The sequence below is a fragment of the Mustela erminea genome, chromosome 17, assembly GCF_009829155.1.
Source record: "Mustela erminea isolate mMusErm1 chromosome 17, mMusErm1.Pri, whole genome shotgun sequence".
Classification (NCBI taxonomy): domain Eukaryota; kingdom Metazoa; phylum Chordata; class Mammalia; order Carnivora; family Mustelidae; genus Mustela; species Mustela erminea.
Genome location: NC_045630.1, coordinates 15,964,512 through 15,987,924, shown reverse-complemented (window position 1 = coordinate 15,987,924; position 23,413 = coordinate 15,964,512). Strand labels below are relative to the sequence as shown.

General features: G+C 36.4%; 1 protein-coding gene and 1 pseudogene across 5 annotated transcripts in view; one reads left to right on the top strand and one right to left on the bottom strand.

Annotated features, from left to right (window-relative positions):
* CEP350 (centrosomal protein 350) overlaps positions 1 to 23,413 on the bottom strand; it is a 155,040-nt gene that overhangs the window by 76,590 nt on the left and 55,037 nt on the right. For all 5 annotated transcript variants that reach the window (XM_032318667.1, XM_032318670.1, XM_032318669.1 and 2 more), the window contains 8 exons: positions 22,247 to 22,419; positions 14,169 to 14,355; positions 11,361 to 11,581; positions 10,845 to 11,008; positions 7,201 to 7,311; positions 6,623 to 6,763; positions 4,570 to 4,706; positions 3,659 to 3,781 (listed from right to left, as the gene is read on the bottom strand). In XM_032318667.1, coding sequence (XP_032174558.1) covers positions 3,659 to 3,781; positions 4,570 to 4,706; positions 6,623 to 6,763; positions 7,201 to 7,311; positions 10,845 to 11,008; positions 11,361 to 11,581; positions 14,169 to 14,355; positions 22,247 to 22,419 — 1,257 coding nt within the window. The remainder of the gene's footprint in view (positions 1 to 3,658; positions 3,782 to 4,569; positions 4,707 to 6,622; positions 6,764 to 7,200; positions 7,312 to 10,844; positions 11,009 to 11,360; positions 11,582 to 14,168; positions 14,356 to 22,246; positions 22,420 to 23,413) is intronic.
* Positions 16,700 to 16,949, top strand: LOC116576680 (annotated as a pseudogene).

The following is a 23,413-nucleotide window of genomic DNA, read 5'->3' as shown; positions in this document are numbered from 1 at the left end:
AAACTACAGAACACTCATGAAAGAAATTGAGGATGACACAAAGAAATGGAAAAACTTTCTACGCTCATGGATTGGAAGAACAAATATCTTTAAAATGTCTATGCTACATAGAGTAATCTATATAATCAATGCAATCCCTATCAAAATACCATCAATTTTTTTCACAGAGCTGGAACAAATAATCCTAAAATTTGTATGGAAGCAGAAAAGACCCTGAATAGCCAAAGGAATGTTGAAAAGGAAAGCCAAAGCTGGTGGCATCACAATGCCAGACTTCAAGCTCTATATCAAAGCTGTAATCATTAAGACAATGTGGTACTGGCACAAAAACAGAAACACAGATCAGTGAAACAGAATAGAGAACCCAGAAATAGACCCTCAACTCTATGATCAACTAATCTTAGACAAAGTAGGAAAGAATATCCAATAGAAAAGGACAGCCTCTTCAACAAATGGTGTTGGAAAAACTGGACAGCCACATGTAGAAGAATGAAACTTGACCATCTCCTTACACCATGCACATAAATAGACTCAAAATGGAAGAAAGACATAAATGTGAGATATCAAAATCCTAGAGGAGAACACAGGCAGCAACCTCTGTACAACCTCTCAGCCACAGCAACTTCTTGCTAGACATGGTTCCAAAGGCAAGGGAAACAAAAGCAAAAATGAACTACTGGGATATCATCAAAATAAAAAGTCTTTTCTACAGCAAAGGAAACAGTCAACAAAACCAAAAGACAAACAACAGAATGGGAGACGATACCTGCAAGTGTTTTATCAGATAAAGGGCTAGTATCCAAAATCTATAAAGAACTTATCAAACTCAACACCCATAGAACAAATAATCCAATCAAGAAATGGGCAGAAGACATAAACAGACATTTCTCCAAAGACAACTTACAAATGGCCAAGATACACATGAAAAAATGCTCAATATCGGGACGCCTGGGTGGCTCAGTTGGTTAAGCAGCTGCCTTCGGCTCAGGTCATGATCCTGGCGTCCTGGGATCGAGTCCCACATCGGGCTCCTTGCTCCGCGGGGAGCCTGCTTCTCCCTCTGACTCTGCCTGCCACTCTGTCTGCCTGTGCTCACTCTCGCTCTCTCTCTCTGACTAAATAAATAAAATCTTTAAAAAAAAAAAATGCTCAATATCGCTTACCATCAGGGAAATATGAACCAAAACCACACTGAGATACAACCGCACACAACTAAGAATGGCTAAAATCAACAAGTCAGGAAATGACAGATGTTGGCGAAAATGCGGTCAAAGTGGAATCCTAAACCTCTTATCTTACACTGTTGGTGGGAACATAAGCTGTGCAGCCACTCTGGAAAACAGTATGGAGGTTCCTGAAAAAGTTGAAAATAGGGCTACCCTATGACCCAGCAATCACACTACTGGGTTATTTACCCTAAAGACACAAATGTAGTGACCCAAAGGGGTACCTCCACCCCAATGTTTATAGCAGCAACGTCCACAATAGCCAAACTATGGAAAGAGTCCAGATGTCCACTGACGGATGAATGGATAAAGAAGATGCGGTATAATATATATACACTGGAATACTACAGAGCCATGAAAAAACAAAATCTTGTCATTTACAAAGACATGGATGGAACATGAGGGTATTATGCGAAGAGAAATAAGTCAATCAGAGAAAGGCAATTATCATATGCTCTCTCTGATATGAGGAATTTGAGAGGAAGGGCAGGGAGTTGTGGAAGGGAGGGAAAAAAGAAATGAGATGGTACCAGGGAGGGAGACAAACCATGAGACTTTTTAGGAATCTCAGGAAACAAACTGAGGGTTGCTGGAGGGGATGGCGTGGCAGGGATAGGGGGCTGGGTGAGGGACCCTAGGGAGGGTATGTGCTATGGTGAGTGCTGTGAACTGTGTAAGACTGATGATTCACAGACCTGTATCCCTGAAAGAAACAATACATTACATGTTAATTTTAAAAAAGAAAGAAAATGTGGTATATACATACAATGGAACACTACAAGCCATCAAAAAAAAAAAATGAAATCTTGCCATTTGCAATTATGTGGATGGAACTAGAGGGTACTATGCTAAGTGAAATAAGTGAATCAGAGAAAGACAATCATTATATGATCTCACTCACAAGTGAGATTTAAGAAACAAAACAGAGGATCAGAGGGGAAGAAACGGAAAAATAAAACAAGATAAAATCAGAGAGGTGACAAACCATTAAAATACTCTTAATCATAGGAAACAAACCCAGGGTTGCTGGAGGGGAGGGAGGCAGGAGGACGGGGTGACTGGGTGACGGACATGAAGGAGGGCATGTGATGTGATGAGCACTGGGTGTTACATGAGTGATGAATCACTGAACTCTAAATCTGAAATAGTACATTTTATGTTAATTAATTGAACTTAAATTTTTAAAAAAGAAAGTATATCATATGTAATGGCACAAAAGAGAGAGAGCATGGCTCTTTTTTTAGAGAATTACATTAGAGTAGTTGTAATTAGTAGAATAGGGTAAGAGAGGAAATGCCAAGAGACAGGGCTAGAGATGGACCAAAGCTTCAATAATAAAGGAACATTCATGCTGTACTGAGTGGCTCTAAAGGAATAATGAAGGTTTCAAACAGGTGAGTAACAAATTGGCTGGCTGCAAATTTTAGAAAAATCACTCCAGTTACCATGTGGTTAGTGAAGAGATTGGGGAATGGTTTGGGAAAACTATGAGGAATCCCTGTAGTGACCCAGGTGACAGCCTCAATGAACTTCATGTCAGGAAGTTTAAATGAAAGACGCATAGTTCCAGAGATATAGTAGGTACTTAATGCCCCACACTAATGTTTTTTAGTCTCATGATTTAATTTTTAAATGAGGTTTCACTTTGACAATGTAGGTATCCTACCGTAAGAATGCTGGAAAAGGAGCTTTGAAAATTTTCTAATCCAAGAACAGAACCATAACTGAAAACTACAGATGTTAATACCATGCAAGAACCAATGACAAAGTATTCAATCTTCTTTTATAATTATAAAAATTAGTATATACAGTAATGTCAAGAAATATGGATGTTAGCAAAGCAATGCACAATAAACATAGGACTTGGAGCCAGATAAACCAAGGTTCAATTCCTTGGTGTGCTACTATCTGTGTGACCTTGGGCGAGTTTCTTAGCAACTGCATGAGCCCCTATTCCCTACTATAAAATGAGGACAGTATCTGTTTTAGAAGGTTGCTGTGAATATTAAATGCAGGACAAAGAGGGGAACCTGGGTGGCTCAGTGTGTTAAGCCTTTGCCTTCAGCTCAGGTCATGATCTCTGGGATGAGCCCTGCATCGGGCTCTCTGCTCAGCAGCGAGCCTGCTTCCCACCCCCGCCCACCACCTGCCTCTCTTTCTACTTGTGTTCCCTCTCTCCCTGTCAAATAAATTTAAAAAAAAAGAAAGAAAGAAAAGAAACTGACATGGTGCTTGTAGAAGGCAGGCTCTCAAGGAATGGTAGTTACATTACTACATAGAACAATTCTTTTATAAATCAGTTAATCAAATAAGGGATGTCAGAACTTTGAAGGAAAGACACTATTTCATTTAAAGAAATGAGATTAAGAAGTAAAAAGAAAAAGCACTGTTTAAGCCATTCACCACACTTAACTAAATTAAAGTGTTTTCACCTTCGATCATGATTCTTGTATCTTGAAGACTCAGAATAACTATCGTATGAAGGGGAATACTTCTGATGTTTTGAATCAAGGGCCCCTTCTTTACTCTGAGAGGCTGAAACAGATTGACTTTTCCTGCAAAGAAAATAAAAACTGATTAAACATTTAAAGTCTCTCATAAGAGAAGGATTTTAAATGCCATTTAACATTGAGATAAAATCTTGAATAGAAATTATGAAATAGCTATGACAAAGTTTTTAAGAAAGGCATTCACTCATAAAAAAGAGTATCTTTTGCTCTGTGAGAAATAAACACAAATCACCCCAAGTATCAGTAAATGTGAATAGGGACTTAAAATCTATGAATTAGAGACAAAATGTGATGTAAAAAGAGACACACAAACATGATCACATCACCCAGGCTGCCTAAAAAATTGACTCTTCTTTGTTCCAAGAATAAACTCCAAAATCCTTAAGGTCTGCAACGTCCTACATCATCTGAGCTGTGCATCATCTCCCTCCATTTTCCCCTTTGTTCTCTGCTCGAGTCACATTCTTCCCTCATTTTCTCCTCCTACATTTGTATGTACTGACCTGCCAATCTTTATCTGCTTTACATCACTGACTCCTTTCCATCCACTGGATCTCAGCATAAGCTTTCCTTACCCAGGAAACCTTTCTCTAATGTCGCTGTACCCCCAGGCTATTCAAATTCCTTCATTTTAGATCTTTGAGATGTATGTTCTTTTCTCTCATAACACATGTCTCAGTGTGTAAGTGTTCATTCATTTCAGTGAATATTTGATTACAGTATCTATCTTCCCCACCACACTGTATGCCAATAACTATACTCCTAGCGCCCATGACAGGGCCTGGTACATAGTAGATACTCATTGCATAGTTGCTGAATGACTGAGTATTCACCTATCCGTTTCAGCTCTGGTCCTCATCTGTTTCACAAAGTCTGGAGCATGCTGTCGTTGGTGGTCATATAGCGTTGTCAGGGGAGCTCCGGAAGCAGTGATGGCATCTGAGATATGAGTTCGAGTCAACTCTGCCATCTAAATAAGAACACACACAAGGCAAAAGTAGATGTGAAAAAAAAGAAATCACAGAAAACTGAAAAGGAGCACAGTGTCTTCGAAAGATCACTGGATTAAGAGCAAGTAAATTCCACTATAAGAGGTAAAACACTGGGGGCAAGTCATTTAGATTCTTTAAGTCTCACAAAGCTTCCTTATAAAAATAAAAAGTTGGATGGACTACCTGGTTTCTAAGTTTCATCTAACTACAGCAGCCTATAAATTAAAACAAAATCTTCAAGTAATATAATAAGTCATTATAAACCAAAAATAAATCTTCTATAAGAATCAACTCAATTTCTACTTCCTATATCTGTTTTGACCTACAATGGGAGGTATCTTCCCTATTCACCAGTACTGCAACTGCTGCCTGTATTATGCATTTGGTGTTCATTCAATCACTGCCTTGACAACTTGAAGTGTGTTTGAAATCTTTGTTAATGTTGTCTAAAATTTTCTTAAGAGTCTATGTACAATCCCAAAGAACCCAATCCAGGAGGTTCCTGGTCTTTTAATATTAATAACAAAATCATTTCACAAACAATCCTAGATTGTAAACTGAAACTGTAACTATAGACTATAATATCCTGTACACAGACAACAGTAAAACTATTTCTGGCTTTGTTCTTGGTACAGTAAAAGACAAGACACTAACATCACTGTAGGTAGAAAGGAACCATCTTCATACAAAGTAGATCAATGGCTTCCTGGGAGCAAAACTGGGGACAGAACGGATAGGTGCATGAAGAAACTTTTTAGTGACGGAAATACAGTTGCCATCTGAACAACATGGGGGTTAGCAGAGCCAATTCATTAAGCAGTCGTAATTTGTGGATAACTTCTAATTCCCCCAAAGCTGAACTACAAAATAGCCTATTGTTGATTAGAAGCCATACCCATAACATAAACAGTTGATTAACACATATCTTATACATATGTACTTTATACTGTATTATTATAATAAAGTAGGCTAGGGGCACCTGGGTGGCTCAGTCAGTTGGGTGTCTGCCTCCAAGGTCATGATCCCAGGGTCCTGGGATCGAGCCCCACATTAGGCTCCCTGCTCGACAGGAAGCCTGCTTCTCCCTTTCCCACTCCCCCTGCCTGTGCTCCTTCTCTCTGTCAAATAAATAAATAAAATAATAAAATCTTTTAAAAAATAAATAAAGTAGGCTAGAGAAAAAAAATATTAAGAAAATCCTAAGGAAGAAAAATTACATTTATAGTACTGTACTGTATTTGTCAAAAATATTTTTGCATATAAGCAGACCCTTACAGTTCAAGCCCATCTTGTTCAAGAATCAACTGTATTCTATTTCTCAATTACGGTGGTGTTTATAGGGATGGACAGAGAGTTAAGAAAAGACAGAAATATATAGATATAGGTATCTACATCTAATTAGATACCTATATATTTGTCAAAACTCATCAAACAATACACTTAAAATGGATATATTTTATAGTCTGTAAATTATACATCAATAAAATCAGTATTTTTTTTTAAAGATTTTATTTATTTGACAGACAGATATCACAAATAGGCAGAGAGGCAGGCAGAGAGAGAGAGAGGAGGAAGCAGGCTCTTCTGCAGAGCAGACAGCCCGATGCAGGGCTTGATCCCAGGACACTGGGATCAAGACCTGAGCCACGCTGAGCCACCCAGGCGCCCCAAATCAGTATATTTTTAAAAAGCCTACTCAAGGGCAGACATTTTAGAGTTCTCCATTTTTTCTGCCTCTGATCACTCACATGTACAACATACTGCCTCAAGTCAACAGTATTTGGCTCCCACTGAAAGTCACTAATCAAAAGTACGTATTTGCTAGATGTTAGAAACTACAAAGACCAAATCTACTCAGACTGACTAAAAGAAAAGGGTCTCTCAATGGCCTTACTTCACAGATTTGGCGAGCCACGTCTGTGTTGAGGCGAGCAGTGTCTGCTTGGTGAGTGGCTATTTTACAAGTTGCTTCCTGCAGGACCTCCGCTACTTCCCTTTGTGATTTGACCACCTGCTGTAAGGATTCTGCATGGACCTGAAAATAAAAGAAAGTAAAAAGAGAACTTCTGTTATGTCTCAGTCTCTCCCCACTCCAAATTAGCTTTAATTTTAAAATTGTTTTATGGCACAAATGCCTTGTAAAAAAAAAAATGTGTAGATTTCATGTCTTGAAATCTAGAGTTTAGAGTCTTAAAATTACTGCTGGAGTTTAATTTTTAACTCCACCATTCACGAGCTGATGTTTCCTTAGACAATAAATACTATGTACCTCAGCTCCCACTGGGAATAAATCTTAACTCACAGGATTGCTACCAGAGTCAAATGACATGAAATTAACCCAAATGGCATAATGTACTAAAGCATTATTATATTTTTCCTTTTTCACTCCTAGATAATTAAAAGAAAACTGAAGTGACTCCAAAGATACAAATTTAGATTTATAGAACCAGTGCATGCTGCAAACGTAAGTACCTGAGCTGCTTTGTTTCGGGTTTCTTCTAATTGTCTCTGACACTCCAAAGCCTCTTGTTCAGCTTTCAATTTCAAAAGGGCCAAGTCTCTCTCATGGCGTTGCTGCTGTGCCTTCAAAATTAAAAAATGATCAACTATTAATTCTAAGATACTACACCATTTTAACACAGTGACGATATTACCCGTAATACTACTTTCTTAATTTAATTTTTTTGAAGCAAGCTGTTAGAACTTCAAGGAAAGACAGCAAATAGAATAGCCCTCAACTGTTATCAAAATTTAATGACCACCTACTATGTGTCAAATAATGCAGTAAAATAAAAAATTTCCAAGGCACACAGGACTAAGAACTCATACAAAAAAGCTAGTTTTAAAGTAAAAGCTGCAGCGCCTAACTCTATAAGAGAGATTAAAATGTCCTATGTATAAAAATAAAGGTAACACTTCACAACTCAGAATTTTAGGACTCCTTTATTCTGGCTTTACAGGAGTAGTTTCATGAAAATATTGCCCCAGAAAAGGTCTCCTCACCAGAACCTTTTCTTTCCACTATTTCATATAACATTATCAATCAATTTATATTTTTTCATTTCTTCTGAAATTGTGCTAAATACAGGTTTTCTAAAGGTGGGAAAGACTGTATATAAAGTTATATAATGCCCTGTATAAATCTGGAAGCCCAGAATTATAACATATCTCTAAAATGGTAGGGAATCTCAGTGCTATTTTGGATTTCAAGGTAATGGCCTCTGCCATGGGATCATTTCCCTAATCCAGTATTTTTTTTTTTAAGATTTTATTTATTTATTTGACAGAGAGAGATCACAAGTAGGTGGGGCGGGGGGAGGAGCAGGCACGCTGCTGAGTAGAGAGCCCAATATGGGGCTCGATCCCAGGACCCGGAGATCATGACCAGAGCTGAAGGCAGAGGCTTTAACCCACTGAGCCACCCAGGCGCCCCAATCCAGTGACTTTTAACCAAGCTCTTTTCAGTCCCTCCCCAGTCTCCATCAGGAAGACTTGGAAATGTCTGGGGGAGTTTTTGCTGTCCTGATGACCGGACAGCACTACTGTTATTTATTGGGAGAGGTACAGGAATGCTCAATCCCTTGCAAAGAATGGGATAGTTCCACACAAAGAATGGTTTTAATTATTTTGGGGAGAACAAATGCAAAACAAAATTGAGAAAAAATTATTTACAACAGCATCAGGAGACAAAATATTTAAGAATAAATTTTAAAATGTGTAAGATCTGCACACTGAAAATTACATTGCAGAGAGAATTATTTTTAAAACCTAAATAGATAAAGGTATCATGCTCACAAATTAGAAAATGCCATATTGTTACGATGTAAATTCTCCCCCCAAACTGATCTACTGAATCAATGCCAGTCATATCAAAATCAACAAAAATAAAAAATCAAGCCCCCTCTTTTTTGGTAGAAGACAACAAACTAATTCTAAAAGCTATAGAGAAATGCAAAAACCTAGAATACCCAAAACCACCTTGAGGAAAACAAAACTGAAGTAATTACACCCTGATTTCATGACTCACTCTAAGAACATAGTTAAACAGTATGGCACTGGCATTAAGGATAGGCATATAGATCAATGGAAAAGAACAGAGTCCAGAAATAGACCTCCATATAAGTGATTACTTAATTGTTGGTAAAGGGGCCAAGATAATTTAAGCCTTTTTACGAAAATGTTGACGGAACAACTGAAAATCCAGATGGAGGAAAAGATGAACTCTGGTCCCTTCTTCACACTCCATAAGTAGATGGCTCACACACTTAAATAAAATATAAAAGCCAAAACTATAAGAGCTTTTTAGAAAAACATAAAAAAAAAAATCTTTGTTAAAGTATCTTAACATCTTAGGGTAGGCAAAGATATCTTAGAAAACAAAATGAACAGAAAAGAAAAAAATGAAAAACTGGATTTCATTAAAATGAAAATATTCTGCACTCAAAAAAAAATACAGTTGAAAAATGAAAAGACAAAAAAATTTTTTTAAATTAAAAGGCAAGCTAAGGACTGAGAAACAGTATTTGAAATATATCTGAAAAGGACTTGTTTCTAGTTTCTATATGTAAAGGACTTCTATACAATCCTGTTATGAAACAGGCCAAAAATATGAAAGACATTCACAAAGATGATATAAGAATGGTTAATAAGCACACAAAACGATTATCAACCTCATGAGTCATAAAAGAAATGCAAATTAAAACCACAATGATACCAGTTCACACTCACTAGAATGCCTAGAATACCCATGACAGCAAAAATGTGGAGCAACTGGGACTCTCACAGATTGCTGTATAAGATAATACAACTACTCTGGAAAACAGTATAGCAGTTTCATATGAAGTTAAGCATATACTTTTACTTGACCCAAGCAATTACACTCCTGGGTATTAAAGCAAGAAAAATGAAAACACACGTTGAATATAGAGTTGTAAAAATATTCATATTTTTATGAATATGAATTCATATTCATAACAGAAATATTTATAATAGCCCCAAACTGGAAACAATACAAATGTACATCAAGAGGATAAACTGTGTTACACTGATCAATGGAATGTACTCAGCAAAAAAATAGCACGAACAAAACAATGGATACAACATGGACGAATCTTAAAAACATTATGTCACATAAAATAAGCTAAACACAACAAAGTACAAAGAACAGTTCCATTATGCCTGTTCTAGAACAGGCAAAAAATACTATGGTGATTAGGAATCAGAATGGTAACTGCCTCTGGGAGAGCTAATTAACTGAAAAGATCGTCCATGGGTGAACTGTCTGAAGCAACAGAAGTGTTCTATAATTTGATTAGGGTTGTAGTTACATTGATCAAAACTCCTCAAACTATGCACTTAAAATCTGTGTATTTTATTATATGTAACTACTAAATTTTTTTGTTTTTTTAAAGATAGCAACAGCAACTCCACATAAGAACACTGCTTCTACCTTTATTGGATTTTTGTTAGCTAAGGAAAAGTCCACATTATCCTAGCTTTATCAAATATCTGGAACTCAGAAACTTTTCTTTTTGGTACAAATAAAGCATTAAAAACAAAACAATAAAAAGTCAGTTATCTCTGACTTGTCAGCAAAAGAAAATATTGAGAATTGCTTGATTAGCTGATTTTCACAGTCATTTAAAAAAACAGAGGAAGGGGCGCCTGGGTGGCTCAGTGGATTAAGCCGCTGCCTTCGGCTCGGGTCATGATCTCAGGGTCCTGGGATCGAGTCCCGCGTCGGGCTCTCTGCTCAGCGGGGAGCCTGCTTCCCTCTCTCTCTCTCTGCCTGCCTCTCTGTCTACTGTGATCTCTCTCTGTCAAATGAATAAATAAAAAAATCTTTAAAAAAAAAAAAAAACAGAGGAAGAGGAAAATGAAATATTTGAGAGACAATGACTTAATTATTGTTCTGCTACCAAATATTCTATGTTTAACTTTTTTAGTACTTTATATGACAGTTTTCCCCAGGGCTATTTATAAGACTATTTTTTTCTACTTGGCAAGTAAAAGTTTTATGTGCTAGTTTTGGTTTTTCACCTCATCATTGAAACTATTTTAAATACCAAAGAAAAGAGAAAAAGCACAGAGAGCTAAAGAGAAAATTCCACAAATACCTTTATGATCTGAGCCAGAGATACACTCTCCTGCTGAGCAAGTGATATGCCTCTAACTCTTTCCACATCTGACAGCTGGCGTACCGACTCCTCAATGGCACTCAAGTAACTGAGTTCTGCCGCCATACGGTGCTGGAGGCCAGCAGGAGAAAAGCGCTTAGAACCTGGAAGGCATAAGTGACTGTCAAATGTAAGAGAAACGACCTCTCAGATTTCTGAAATTCATTTTTCATCTTAAGAACCCAAACGAGCTTGCTTTCCACTGCAGTAAAGACTGACTTCTTATTAGCACAGTGTACATTTTCCAGGTGTGTTCTGACTTAGGCTGGCAAGGGGAAAAATCACCACTGTTGAGTGTTTCACGCTTTTCAGTATTTCTTTTCCTGTACAATTCTGAATACTTCAAAAAGTAATCACATTCACTTGATGGGATAACATCTTCCTATAGTTCGACTGAAAAGGGATTTTAAGGGATAGAAGTCGTATCTTGAATGACAACTGCACGGATCTACTTGCCTGATGTTGAAGCCGTCTCTGCAGTTGTTCTGCTGGCAGCAAGGTTCATATCGGTAAAAGATGCATTAGGCTTAAATCCTGCTACAGATGGAGGCGTTATTACCGAGGATTTAGATCTTTCTAATGAAGTTCCTGGAAGGTCAAACTGCAACAATTTCTGAGAACTTGGAGACAGGGGAGAAGTTGGAGTTTTCTGAGATCTTCCCTTGTCTGATGAGACACTAGAAGTTTTGTTTCATATAAAGACGTTAGAAAAAGGAAAACTACTTCAAGAGCCAGCTAAACAATTCATAAGAACAGCATATATTACATTCTTTATTGACATTTAAAAGGCTGTGACTCAGGCATTTAATCATTCAAACATCGTCGCCATGATGAATGAACTACCGAGTACGGCTCTCATTGCTAGACTTAAAATGGTGAATGAGCTAGGCACAAACCCTGCCCAAAATAATAAAACAGAAAAGGAGTTGCAATTAACCTGGCACTTAACTCTTTCTTCTACAATGTACATATATAATGAATCACTTATTACAGTATAAGGCAAAACTTTTAAAAATACATAGACCTCATATAGCAATAAAATTATAGCCATATATAAAAGGTAATGTCAAGCCTATCATTTAAAAAATGCCTTATAATCTATCTCTGAAAGAGAATAAAGTACCATTTTGTATTAAACATTAAGAAATGACAAAATCCACTATCTTGTTATTCCTCTTAACCCAAAAATTCACAGTAAAAAATTTTTTTCCTACTAACCATCTCTAAGTACTTTCTTTATATGTACTCATTTGTTTTAATCTACTTCTAATGTTATAGTTCTTTCCTGAACTTTCTAAAAAAGAAGTAACGTCTCATAAGCAGTCTGAAATAACTCTTAATGTATTTATTTCAATACAAGGCATATGTCTAGCTCCTCTCTGAGAAATTAGACTCATTAAAGTTACTGTTTCTCATAACAAAAAGATGCTGCCATGCACTAAACATTAATTTATTGAATAAATTACTTGAAGATACTTCATAAAACATGTTAGCACAGTTAACACATTTCTAACATAATAAAACAAGTTTACTTTAAGCTTTAATAAAACCAGGACATAGTTTTCAAAGATAGACATTTCTCTTAAACCCAGCATATAAATATTTGAATAAAAGTAGTCTTGAGGGGCGCCTGGGTGGCTCAGTGGTTTGGGCTGCTGCCTTCGGCTCGGGTCATGATCTCAGGGTCCTGGGATCGAGCCCCGCATCGGGCTCCCTGCTCCGCAGGAAGCCTGCTTCCCTCTCTCTCTCTCTCTCTCTCTGCCTGCCTCTCTGCCTACTTGTGATCTCTGTCTGTCAAATAAATAAATAAACTCTTTAAAAAAAAAAAAAAAAGTAGTCTTGACAGGCACTCAACTTGTTTACAATGACCTTTAATTTACTATTGATGATTTAGAGAACTACTATTTCTAATAGTCTGACAACCTCATTTATGGAATAGAAAATGAATTTATTACTTCTTTTACTAGATTTCCAAGAAAGAATTCCAACACAATATCAAAATCAAGTATGCCTGAATCTCAATTTTAGTTTTACAAGCTTAATTTGTATTTGATCTGCAGAGAAGATTCACCTAGACTAGCATTTCCAAAACTGCTTCCAACGATGTTAATAAATTTTCAAAAAATAAAAAGGACAGAAAAGTAAAGAATATGGGGACAGAGAATGGCTATAGCAAACTAAGTAAAGAAATAAATAAGTTAAATACTGTTTTAAAAATCTGAGCATCTCTTCATCAAAGCCTCAGATCATAGGTGAGGAAGGTGGCAGGGGAAGTCTAGTCTATAGTACAGGACATTTATCAAACTTATTTGGCTGTGAATTCTTTTTTAGAAATGTTTAACTTTGTTGATTTTGCGAAATAAATCATCAGAATATCTCTAAAGAAAGGTAAAGTTTTCTGACAAAAAAATTAAAATTCAATTTTAAATACAGTAATAATAGTATTAACAATATAAGATTTACAATATGAAAGCATTAAAGTTAATTATCTATATGTGACACCATATTAGAAAGAGCAAACAGTTTTAAAAGAAAAAAATAAATCCATGCCTTCTCGGAGCTTAAACTTCCAGAAGGACAAAATTAGTGCAGCACATAAAAAGCCATGCAGACAAAGGAATAGAAACTGCACATGAAGCAATCACAAAAGATCATATATAAGCAACAGGCTCAGTGTATAATACTGTAGGATATTAAAAAGAAGGGGAAAAGATAGTATGCAAGCTCTCTGTAAACAATATGAGAGTGAGATTTCAAAATCTGCTTGAGTCATCAAATAAGGTGAGAGAGAAGTTCACAGGAAGAAAGGTAATGAGACAAAAGGAATCTATGTAGGTGTGCTGAAGGGGTCGATGAACAAAGATGAGGAGAAATGTAGAGAAAAGAAATGAGACAGTCTGTGGTAGCCTAGTGAAACACTTCAAAGAAAGTTAAGTTCTTGGGAATTCATCTGCAGAGCAGCTGTGAGCTCCCAAGGTAGCCTAAGGAGAGCAGCTGGTTGGTCCGAGGATTGATTCAAGATAACAACAGTGGTAATGGCAGTTAGAATAGAAAGGGGGATGGTGCTGGAGGCAAAGCATTCCTGAGAGACGCTGTAATAGTTTAGGTGAGAGATGACCATATTCTAAAATATAAAGACCCCAACTATGAACAAAACTCCAAAGTCTCTTCAGAAAATATAGCATTTATTGAATGGATTCTCTGAACATCAATGATGCTATAACTTTAATTAAATATCAATTACAGGTATAAAATATACATTACCTTACAGAATGCCCAGAAAGATCCTCCAAAATGCTATCAGTGTCAAGAGTCTGCTCATAATCTTTAACAGCAAGTTTGCTACTGGTCCCAGATTTCTTTCCCTGATGAGAGTCACGTTCTGAGCCAGAGTGTACTTTGTCCTCATCAACAAGTGAGTTCTGAACATTTCCAGTGATTGAATCCAGCCCTATAAAGCAAATTTCTTATAAAGCTGATTCCCAATGTCAGAAGCTACCAAGAAATAATTGATACCTGTATTTCAAGAAAGTAATGCAATGTACATATCAGACTTCTTTTAACATTATTTTTCATATATAAAATAAAGTAGTTCATCCTTCTGTTTCCATTTAAGAAGAATAAAGTTTCTTCCATTAACATCCCCCCACCTGCTGCTAAAAAATAAATTGCTAAATCGAATGGTAAAGAAGACAAGCATATTGAGTAAGAATGAAGTACTATTCTATCCCTATGAAAAAGTAACCAAAAAAGACTTTGAAAGATAAAACCCAGAACTGGGAGAAAAATAGTATCGAATGCCAAATGAAGTATACAATCATTCTGAAAAACTTTTTGACAAGAACTACGTAATGTGTAACTTTAAAAATTTTTGACCTGAATCTCCAACAATTGAAGAGTTGTCTAAATTACACAGAAAACAGTAACTTGATCATTAATTAACTAGCACTTTGTAATTTAAAATGCACTCATTTTAACTGTACAGTTGGTTAAGCAACTGCCTTCAGCTGAGGTCATGATCCTGGAATCTGGGGATGGAGTCCCACATCGGGCCCTCTGCTTCTCCATATGACCTTTCCCCTCTCATGCTCTCTCTCTCATTGTCTCTTTCTCAAATAAATAAATAAAATCTTAAAAAAAAAAGAGTCTCATGACTCTTAAGTCTAGTGCAGCCCGATTTTATGTTTCAACAGCAACATGAGAAAACACTTGTTACATTTAAAAATAACAGAAAAAAGAAGAGCATATACACTTTAATGATAGCAAAAATTTTCTAATGTAGATATATGGTTAAAGATCCAAAGAAAATGAAAAAAGAAACAATTACACTGCACACCCATGTTCACAGCAGCATTATTCACAGTAGCCAAAAGATGGAAACAGCCCAAGTGTCCTTCAACAATGAATGAATAAACAAAATGTGGTATTTACATACAATGATATGTTATTCTGTCTTGAAGGACATTCTTTTTATTTATTTATTTTTCTGAGAGAGTACACATGCATGTGTGCGTACGAGAGGTGAGGGAGGCAGAGGCAGGAGAGAGAGAATCCCAGAACAAGGTGCTGAGCATGGAGCCCAAAGCTGAGCTTGATCTCAAAACCCTGAGATCACGACCAGAGCTGTAATCCAGAGTCCAATGCTTAACTGACTGAGCCACCCAGGTGCCCCAAAAGGAAGGACATTCTGATACACACTACAACACAGATGAATCTTTGAGCACATTATGCTAAAATAAGCCAATCACAAAAGGACTAAATTGTACGATCATACACTTATATGAAGCACCTAGTGTAGGAAAATTCATAAAGACACAAAGTAGACATTTGTTACCAGAGGCAAGGGGGAGAGGAAAATGAGTTATTACCTAGAGGAATAGAGTTTAAGCTGGGGATGATAAAGTTTTGGAGATAGACAACAGTGACAGCTGCACAACATTAATGTACTTCATAACACTGAACTATACACTTAGCAACGGTTAAATTGCCTAGTCAAATTCAAAGACAACAAAGTAGAATGGTGGCTGCCAGGAGTCCAGTGAGGAGGGAGGCAACAACCGAGGAATGGGAAGGCAGTGTTTACTTAATGGGCCCAGAGTTTTACTATGGGAAGATAAAGAAAGTTCCAGAGATGGATATGATAATGGTTGCAAACAGTGAAAAACAAAACAAAACGAAAAAACCCAACCTCTCAATGCCACTGAACTGTACAGTTAAAATGGTTAAAATAAGGGGTAGAAGGTATTTGCAAAGGATATATTCAATAAGGAGTTAATATCCAAAATAGATAAGAGAACTGACACAACTCACCACCAAAAACCACCCAAATAATCTTAGTTAAAAATTTATTTAAATAATCTTCCTTAAAAATTTAAATCTTATTTAAAAATAATAATCTTATTTTTAAAACCCTTATTTAAAAATCTTATTTAAAGGGGCTCCTGGGTGGCTCAGTGAGTTAAAGCCTCTGCCTTCAGCTTAGGTCATAGTCTCAAGGTGCTGGGATGGGCCCTCATGGGGCTGTCTGCTCAGCGGGAAGCCTGCTTCCCCGCCTCTCTCTGTCTGCCTCTCTGCCTACTTGTGATCTCTCTCTCTCTCTCTCTCTCTCTCTGTGTCAAATAAATAAATAAAATCTTAAAAAAAAAAAAAGTGTTTGGGTGGCTCAGTCAGTTAAGCATCCAACTCTTGATTTCAGCTCAGGTTTTGACCTCAGGGTTGTGAGTTCAAGCCCTGCATGCTGGATGTGGAACCTACTTTAAAAAAAAAAAGTGTGGTGATGACCTCCCCATGAGAACATGCTCCTCACAAAGGACCTCCTCCACCTTTCCAGAAGAGGAGAAGAGGAAGCATAAGAGGAAGCACCTAGTGCACAGCCTCAACTCCTACTTCACGGAGGTGAAGTGCCCAGGGTGCTAAAAAGTCACCACTGTCTTTAGCCAGGCACAAACAGTAGTTTTGTGTGTTGGCTGCTCCACTGTCCTCTGCCAGCCTCCAGGAGGAAAAGCAAGGATTACAGGATGCTCCTTCAGACAGGGGCAGCAATAAAAGCACCCTGAAACAAGATGAATGGGAAACTATCCCAATAAACAGATTTTGGGTTAAAAAAATTAAAAAAGAAAACAAAATCAAAGAAAGAAAATAATATTTAAAATGGCAATTTTTATATTGGGTGTATTTTACCACATAAAAAATAAACTAATAAATAAATATACTCTGCTATAGTGACAGTAATTGGATAACAACTTTTCATTAAAATTTAGTTTAGGGGCACCTGGGTGGCTCAGTGGGTTAAAGCCTGTCTTTGGCTCAGGTCATGGTCTCAGGGTCTTAGGACAGAGCCCCAAGTCGGGTTCTCTACTCAGCAGGGAGCCTGCTTCCTCCTCTCTCTCTCTCTGCCTGCCTCTCTGACTACTTGCAATCTCTATCAAATAAATAAGTAAAATCTTAAAAAAAATAAAATAAATTTTAGTTTAAAAAAGGAAAAATGAAAAAGTCATAGCATATGAAAAAATAAACAATTAGAGAAATGAAAACCACCTCAAATAAGATACCATTTTTCATTATCAGATTAGCAAATATTTTTAAAATAATAAAGTCTTGAGTGTTATTCAGCACACAGAGAAAAGGATACTTATACACTGTTTTCAAGGGAGTGCAAACTGATATTTTCTTTTTGGAGAACAACTTAAAATATACATAAAATAATTTTTGATCGCCCTTGACCCAGAAATTTCATCTCATTCATAGTAATTCATCCTAGGAACCTAGGTAAAGATGTGTACCATGAATTAGATATGCTGAACGCATTACCACAAAAAGGTGGGGAGGGGGAGACACATGCAAATAATCTATATGATTATCCATCAGTTTGAATGGACTCTCTAATCTAAAACCTATTTATAATCCCTAGACTAAAAGCAAGTTATCAGTACTGGATATCTCTAATTTTTTCATAATAAAAATGCATTTCTTTACTCATCTAATATTAGCCTTTTTAAAAAGATTTTATTTATTGGGGCACCTGGGTGGCTCAGTGGGTTAAGCTGCTGCCTTCGGCTCAGGTCATGATCTCAGGGTCCTGGGATCAAGCCCCGCATTGGGCTCTCTGCTCAGCAGGGAGCCTCCTTCCTCCTCTCTCTCTGCCTGCCTCTCTGCCTGCTTGTGATCTCTCTCTGCCAAATAAATAAAATAAAATCTTAAAAAAAAAAGATTTTATTTATTTATTTGATACAGAGAGAGATCACAAGTAGACAGAACAGCAGGCAGAGGAGTGGGGAAACAGGCTCCCCACTGAGCAGAGAGCCTGATGCGAGGCTTGATCCCAGGACCCTGAGACCATGACCTCAGTCAAAGGCAGAGGCTTAACCCACTGAGCCACATAGGGGCCCCCATTATTAGCCTTTGAAAAGAAATAAACAATTTAAAAACTGCTCTTCATTTCAAACAACCAAAATTTGTAGACAATACAAAAGATTATGCAAAAAGAACTGAACTCCAACCAAGGGATCTATACACAAAGGAAATATGTGCCACTACTTTAAAAGATTGCCAAATGAGGGGCGCCTGGGTGGCTCAGTCTGTAAAGCATCTGTCTTTAGCTCAGGTCATGATCCCAGGGTCCTGGGATCGAGTCCCTGGATCTCCCTGCTCCAAAAGAGTCTGCTTCTCTCTCTCTCTCTTCCTCTGCCTCTGTGCATGCTCACGCTCTCCCTCCCTCTCAAATAAATAAAATCTTTAAAAAAAATAAATAAAAGATTGCCAAATGAAAGTATATTTATAGGTTCCAAATTAAATTAAGATAAAAAAATTTTTTCTTATGATCACCACTATGATCTACCAACTACTTGCAGCCACGTTGGGAAGTTTTTATACAGAGCAGGCAGATGCTACTTCTCACCACCAGATGGAGTATATACAACAAAAATTACACTAATTTTAGAACTTAGGGATAAAGGAGAAACTAAGTTTTAGATAATGCTGTATAAACTATAATACAATGGACACTGGGGAGGGTATATGCTTTGGTGAGTGCTGTGAAGTGTGTAAACCTGGCGATTCACAGACCTGTACCCCTGGGGATAAAAATATATGTTTATAAAAAATAAAAAATTATTAAAAAAGAAATCTTAAACTACAATACATAGAAATTTTTAAGGCATTATGAGAGGAGATTAGGGAAACGGAAAGCCATAAAACACTACCTACACTTCATCTAATTATGTTTTAGATAACAATTTTTAAAAACCTATATTGAATCATATTGCTTATAGTTATATATATATTCAACATATCATGATATTTTAAGTTGTACAGTACATTATAGTAGAAGATAAACTAGATATAAGAATCAGAAGTCATAATCCAGACTGTGCCAATAACTAGTTGGTAACCTTAGGTTTGACACTAAAGAAAAAAAACAAAGCAAAACCACTTCAAAGTAAAAGAACTGAGTTAAGTTCAGCATTTCCCAAAATACGTTCAGCTGAATTCGAAAGCATTAACATGCTGATGGAAGAAATGACTCTGTGGTCAAATAAATTTGGAAAATACTTCATACTGCAGCCTCATCCTCATCTAAAATAAACAATGCATGTTAGCATATTAGGAGTACCAATAAATCCCGCAGAAAACAAGCTGGTCTCACTCTAAAAGCATTTCCCAAATTTATGGAACCATGGAGCTCTTCTCTACTGAGAACACTTATGAAAGTGCTTATCCAAATGAAACAGTATTTCACAAGAAAAGACAGACATTGGCAAGTGCTATCAGAATGATGTCTAATTGCCACCAAAAACTTTCAGAACAATCTGCAAGAGAGTTATACTAGGTTAATGATTAAGTAATAATTTCTCCTAGCATTCTCATAATGGGAGCACAAAGTGGCATTAGCTTTCTGAGGGGTTATTGGGCAAAGTGTACCCAAATTCTGAACATGACATACTCTTTGCCCCACTACCTCATTCTAGAATTTCACCTTAAAGAAAAGAACCAGATCAATGCATAAAGATACATTTATAAGATATTCAATGCAGCAGTGTTCATAATGGAAAAGAAGAAATACAATAGCCTAAACGTCTAACAATTTGGTAAATAAATTATACCAAAATAATAAAACACTGGCTAGTCTTTGCAAGGGTGATTCATATTTACTGACAGAGAAAGAGCATGTAAACAAATGTGGTCCCTCATGTAACATTTCTTATTTACATATGCCTACAAATTATCTGGAAGGATTCTTACTAAAAATCTTAACATTTTACAGTCAACAGAAGGTCTATCACTTAAAAAACAAAAAAACAACAACAAAAAAAAAAACACACAGGAAAAGAAAACAAGTGTTGGTATGGATGTGAAGAAGCTGGAGCCCGTGTGCATTGCTGGTGGAAATGTAAAATGCCAGAGCCACAATGGAAAACAGTACAACATTTTCTCAAACAGTTAAACACATATATACCATATGATCCAACAAATGCATACCTGGCTATAGATACAAAAAACCTGAAAGCAGGGACTCGCAACAGTTATTTGTACACCAATACTTATGTCAACATTGTTCACAATAGCCAAAAGGTGTAAACCAGAATGTCCATCAAATGATAAATGGATAAACAAAATGTGGTGTATTCACACAACAGAATATTATTCGGCCTCAAAAAGGAAAGACATTCTCATGTAAGTCAACACACAGATGAAACTTGAAAACATTATGCTACGAGCCAAACTAAAGGACAAATTTTGTATGATGCCATTATGTGGCATCTAGAAGTATCTAGTAATCAAATGCATAGAAGGAAGAACAGTGGTTTGCAGGGACTGGAGAACGGGTGGAAGGAAGAGTTAGTGGATACAGAGTTTCAGTATGGGATGATGAATGTTCTGGAGATGGATGGCAGTGATGGTTGCACAGCAGTTGAATGTTTTTTAATGACAATGAACTGTACAATTGAAAATGGTTAAGATGATGGGGCGCCTGGTTGGCTCAGCTGGTTAACCAACGCCTGGCCTTTGGCTCAGGTCATGATCCTGGAGTTTCCCGGAATAGGGTCTCACATCAGGCTCCTTGCTCATCTGGAAATCTGCTTCTCCCTCTGACCCTCCCCTCTCTTGTGCATTTTTTTTTTTTTAAGATTTATTTATTCATTTATTTGACAGAGCGAGAGAGAGCATTAGCAGGGGGAGCAGCAGGGAGAGGGAGAGGGAGAAACAGACTGCCCACTGAGCAAGGAGCCTGACATGGGGCTCGATCCCAGGACCCTGGAGCATCTGAAGCATCTGAAGGCAGATGCTTAACCGACTGAGCCACTCAGGTGCCCTGTGCTCCTTCTTTCTCTCAAATAAATAAATAAAATCTTAAAAAAATAAAATGGTTAAGATGATAAAGTTTATGTTATGTAAATTTTACCACAATTGTTAAAATAAAACAAAGTTCAAAAAACATTAGCATTGGTTATTTTCAAGTAGAGGGATTATAGGTGATTTTAATTTTTAAATAGTTTTCTTTTCTTTTTTTTTTTGATTTCTACTCCCCTTGTGGTTTGTTTTGTTAAGTCAGTGAACAATTTTTACAATTAGAAAAAACAATTTGGGGAGCAAAATTATTCCCTAGGGATCATCCTTTGAGTGTAAGAGGGCTTTTCCTAATTACTGTATCTTCTTATGTCTGGGCTTACAGAGCAAATTATAGCCAAGAGCAGAACTGAAGGGACTGATAGATGTTCTCTTCAATCATTCAGAATTACTTAAGAGTGCCAAAAGGCAGCTACAGTGGCCAAATACTGGCATGTATACATTCTATCTGTTAATTTCACATATACTTCCAAAATTACCACACAAAGCACCTACTGATACCACTTACTGATAATCATCTTTATTTTAGAGATAAGAAAATTTGAGTACTTTTTAATTATGCTTGAAATTTACAGGATATACTCTAAAGTTTTTTTAAAAGCAGTTGCAAAACTAAATGATTTCATTTGTTTTTTAAATAAAGGGGTGTGTGTGCGTGTACATGGTTTTATGTATACATTGGAAAAACAGGCACAAAAATGTTAATAGTTATCTCTCAGCAGGGGGATCAGTGGGGACTTAAACTTCTTTTACAACTGTTTATCCATAATCCTTAATTTTTTATCATTGCAAATGTATTCCTTTTGTATTAAGCAAAGGATTTATACTGTTATATATCAGGAAGGTACTGTTATAGTGATAAATATGAAAACTATCACATTTTATCATAAAGAAATTCATCTAACTTCTTATGGAATCAAATTATAACTTTAGATCACTACCACAAAATGATTGGTAAGAGAAAAAAAAAATCAAAAATGTAGAATTCCTCTTACATTCTATCTTTTCTTTTTTTCCTTTCTTCCCTTTAGAAGAAGTAGATGAACGAGACGATGCAGCGGACTGGGCCCCTGACGAGTGCTGGGAGGTAACATCCACAGAGGACAGATCATAGGCAGACTTTCTGCTAGAATGGTCCTCCTGAATACCCAAATTGCTACCACCAATACTGTCAAAGAACAAGCAATAGTGGTTAAAGAACAAAATAAAAGTCTTAAAACACAGCTAGAACTATGGATATTTTAAAATCTATTTAATCACAAGGAGGATATAACTATAATTGAAGATGCCTTCTACTTTTCTGTTTCCTTATGATCATAAGCTTGGATTGTTCCCTATGGCTCAATTTATTATTGAGAAAAATCTAAAGGGAGTTGTCTACTGAAGTAAACACCAATAAAAAAATGGATAATTCAGACACATAAAAGAAAAAATATAATGCTGGAAACTGGAAAATATGGCCTCAACTTCCATTCAAATTCATCGTTTAATGTTATAATTATTTTCCACCCAATAATATGTTCTTCAATCTAGAAATAAAATGCAATAAATCATCTTGATTGGTGATATTAAATCTTTGGAAATTTTTATTTAAAAATTTAATCTTTTCTTTAGAGTTCAAATGTTAAAACTATACTTTTCCCACTTTAACTTGAGTAACTTTTCGTAAGTTTAACCAGACAGAACTAATTTTCAAAAGATCACCCAATAATTTCATACGAATTATAATTTGTAATTTGTGAAGAAAATTATATTGAATGTAATAACAGATTACTTCATATGGTAACAAAATTTAGGGAGGAGATTCTCTCTAGCGAAGTCTGATTCACTTACTGTATGACTTTGTACAAGTAACATAACCTGGATGCTTCAGTTTCCTCTCTGAAGCAGGAACGGTAACAAAAATATTTAATGCAACAGGCTATGAGTAAATACAAGCAAAGTCCCCCTCAGTCCTCTCAGTGCCTTGTACATTTTGTCCAACAAATATTAATACTATAATGCTGTTATTTTTCAAAGACTTGAAAAAGTTTAGATGTTCTCCCAATTGGGAAAAAAAAATGCACTGATTTACTTGGGAGCACGGAGTCAAGGATCTATCGAGGTCATCCTCAATTCTATCATAGAAAACTATTACTTAATCTTATATTAGCATACCATGG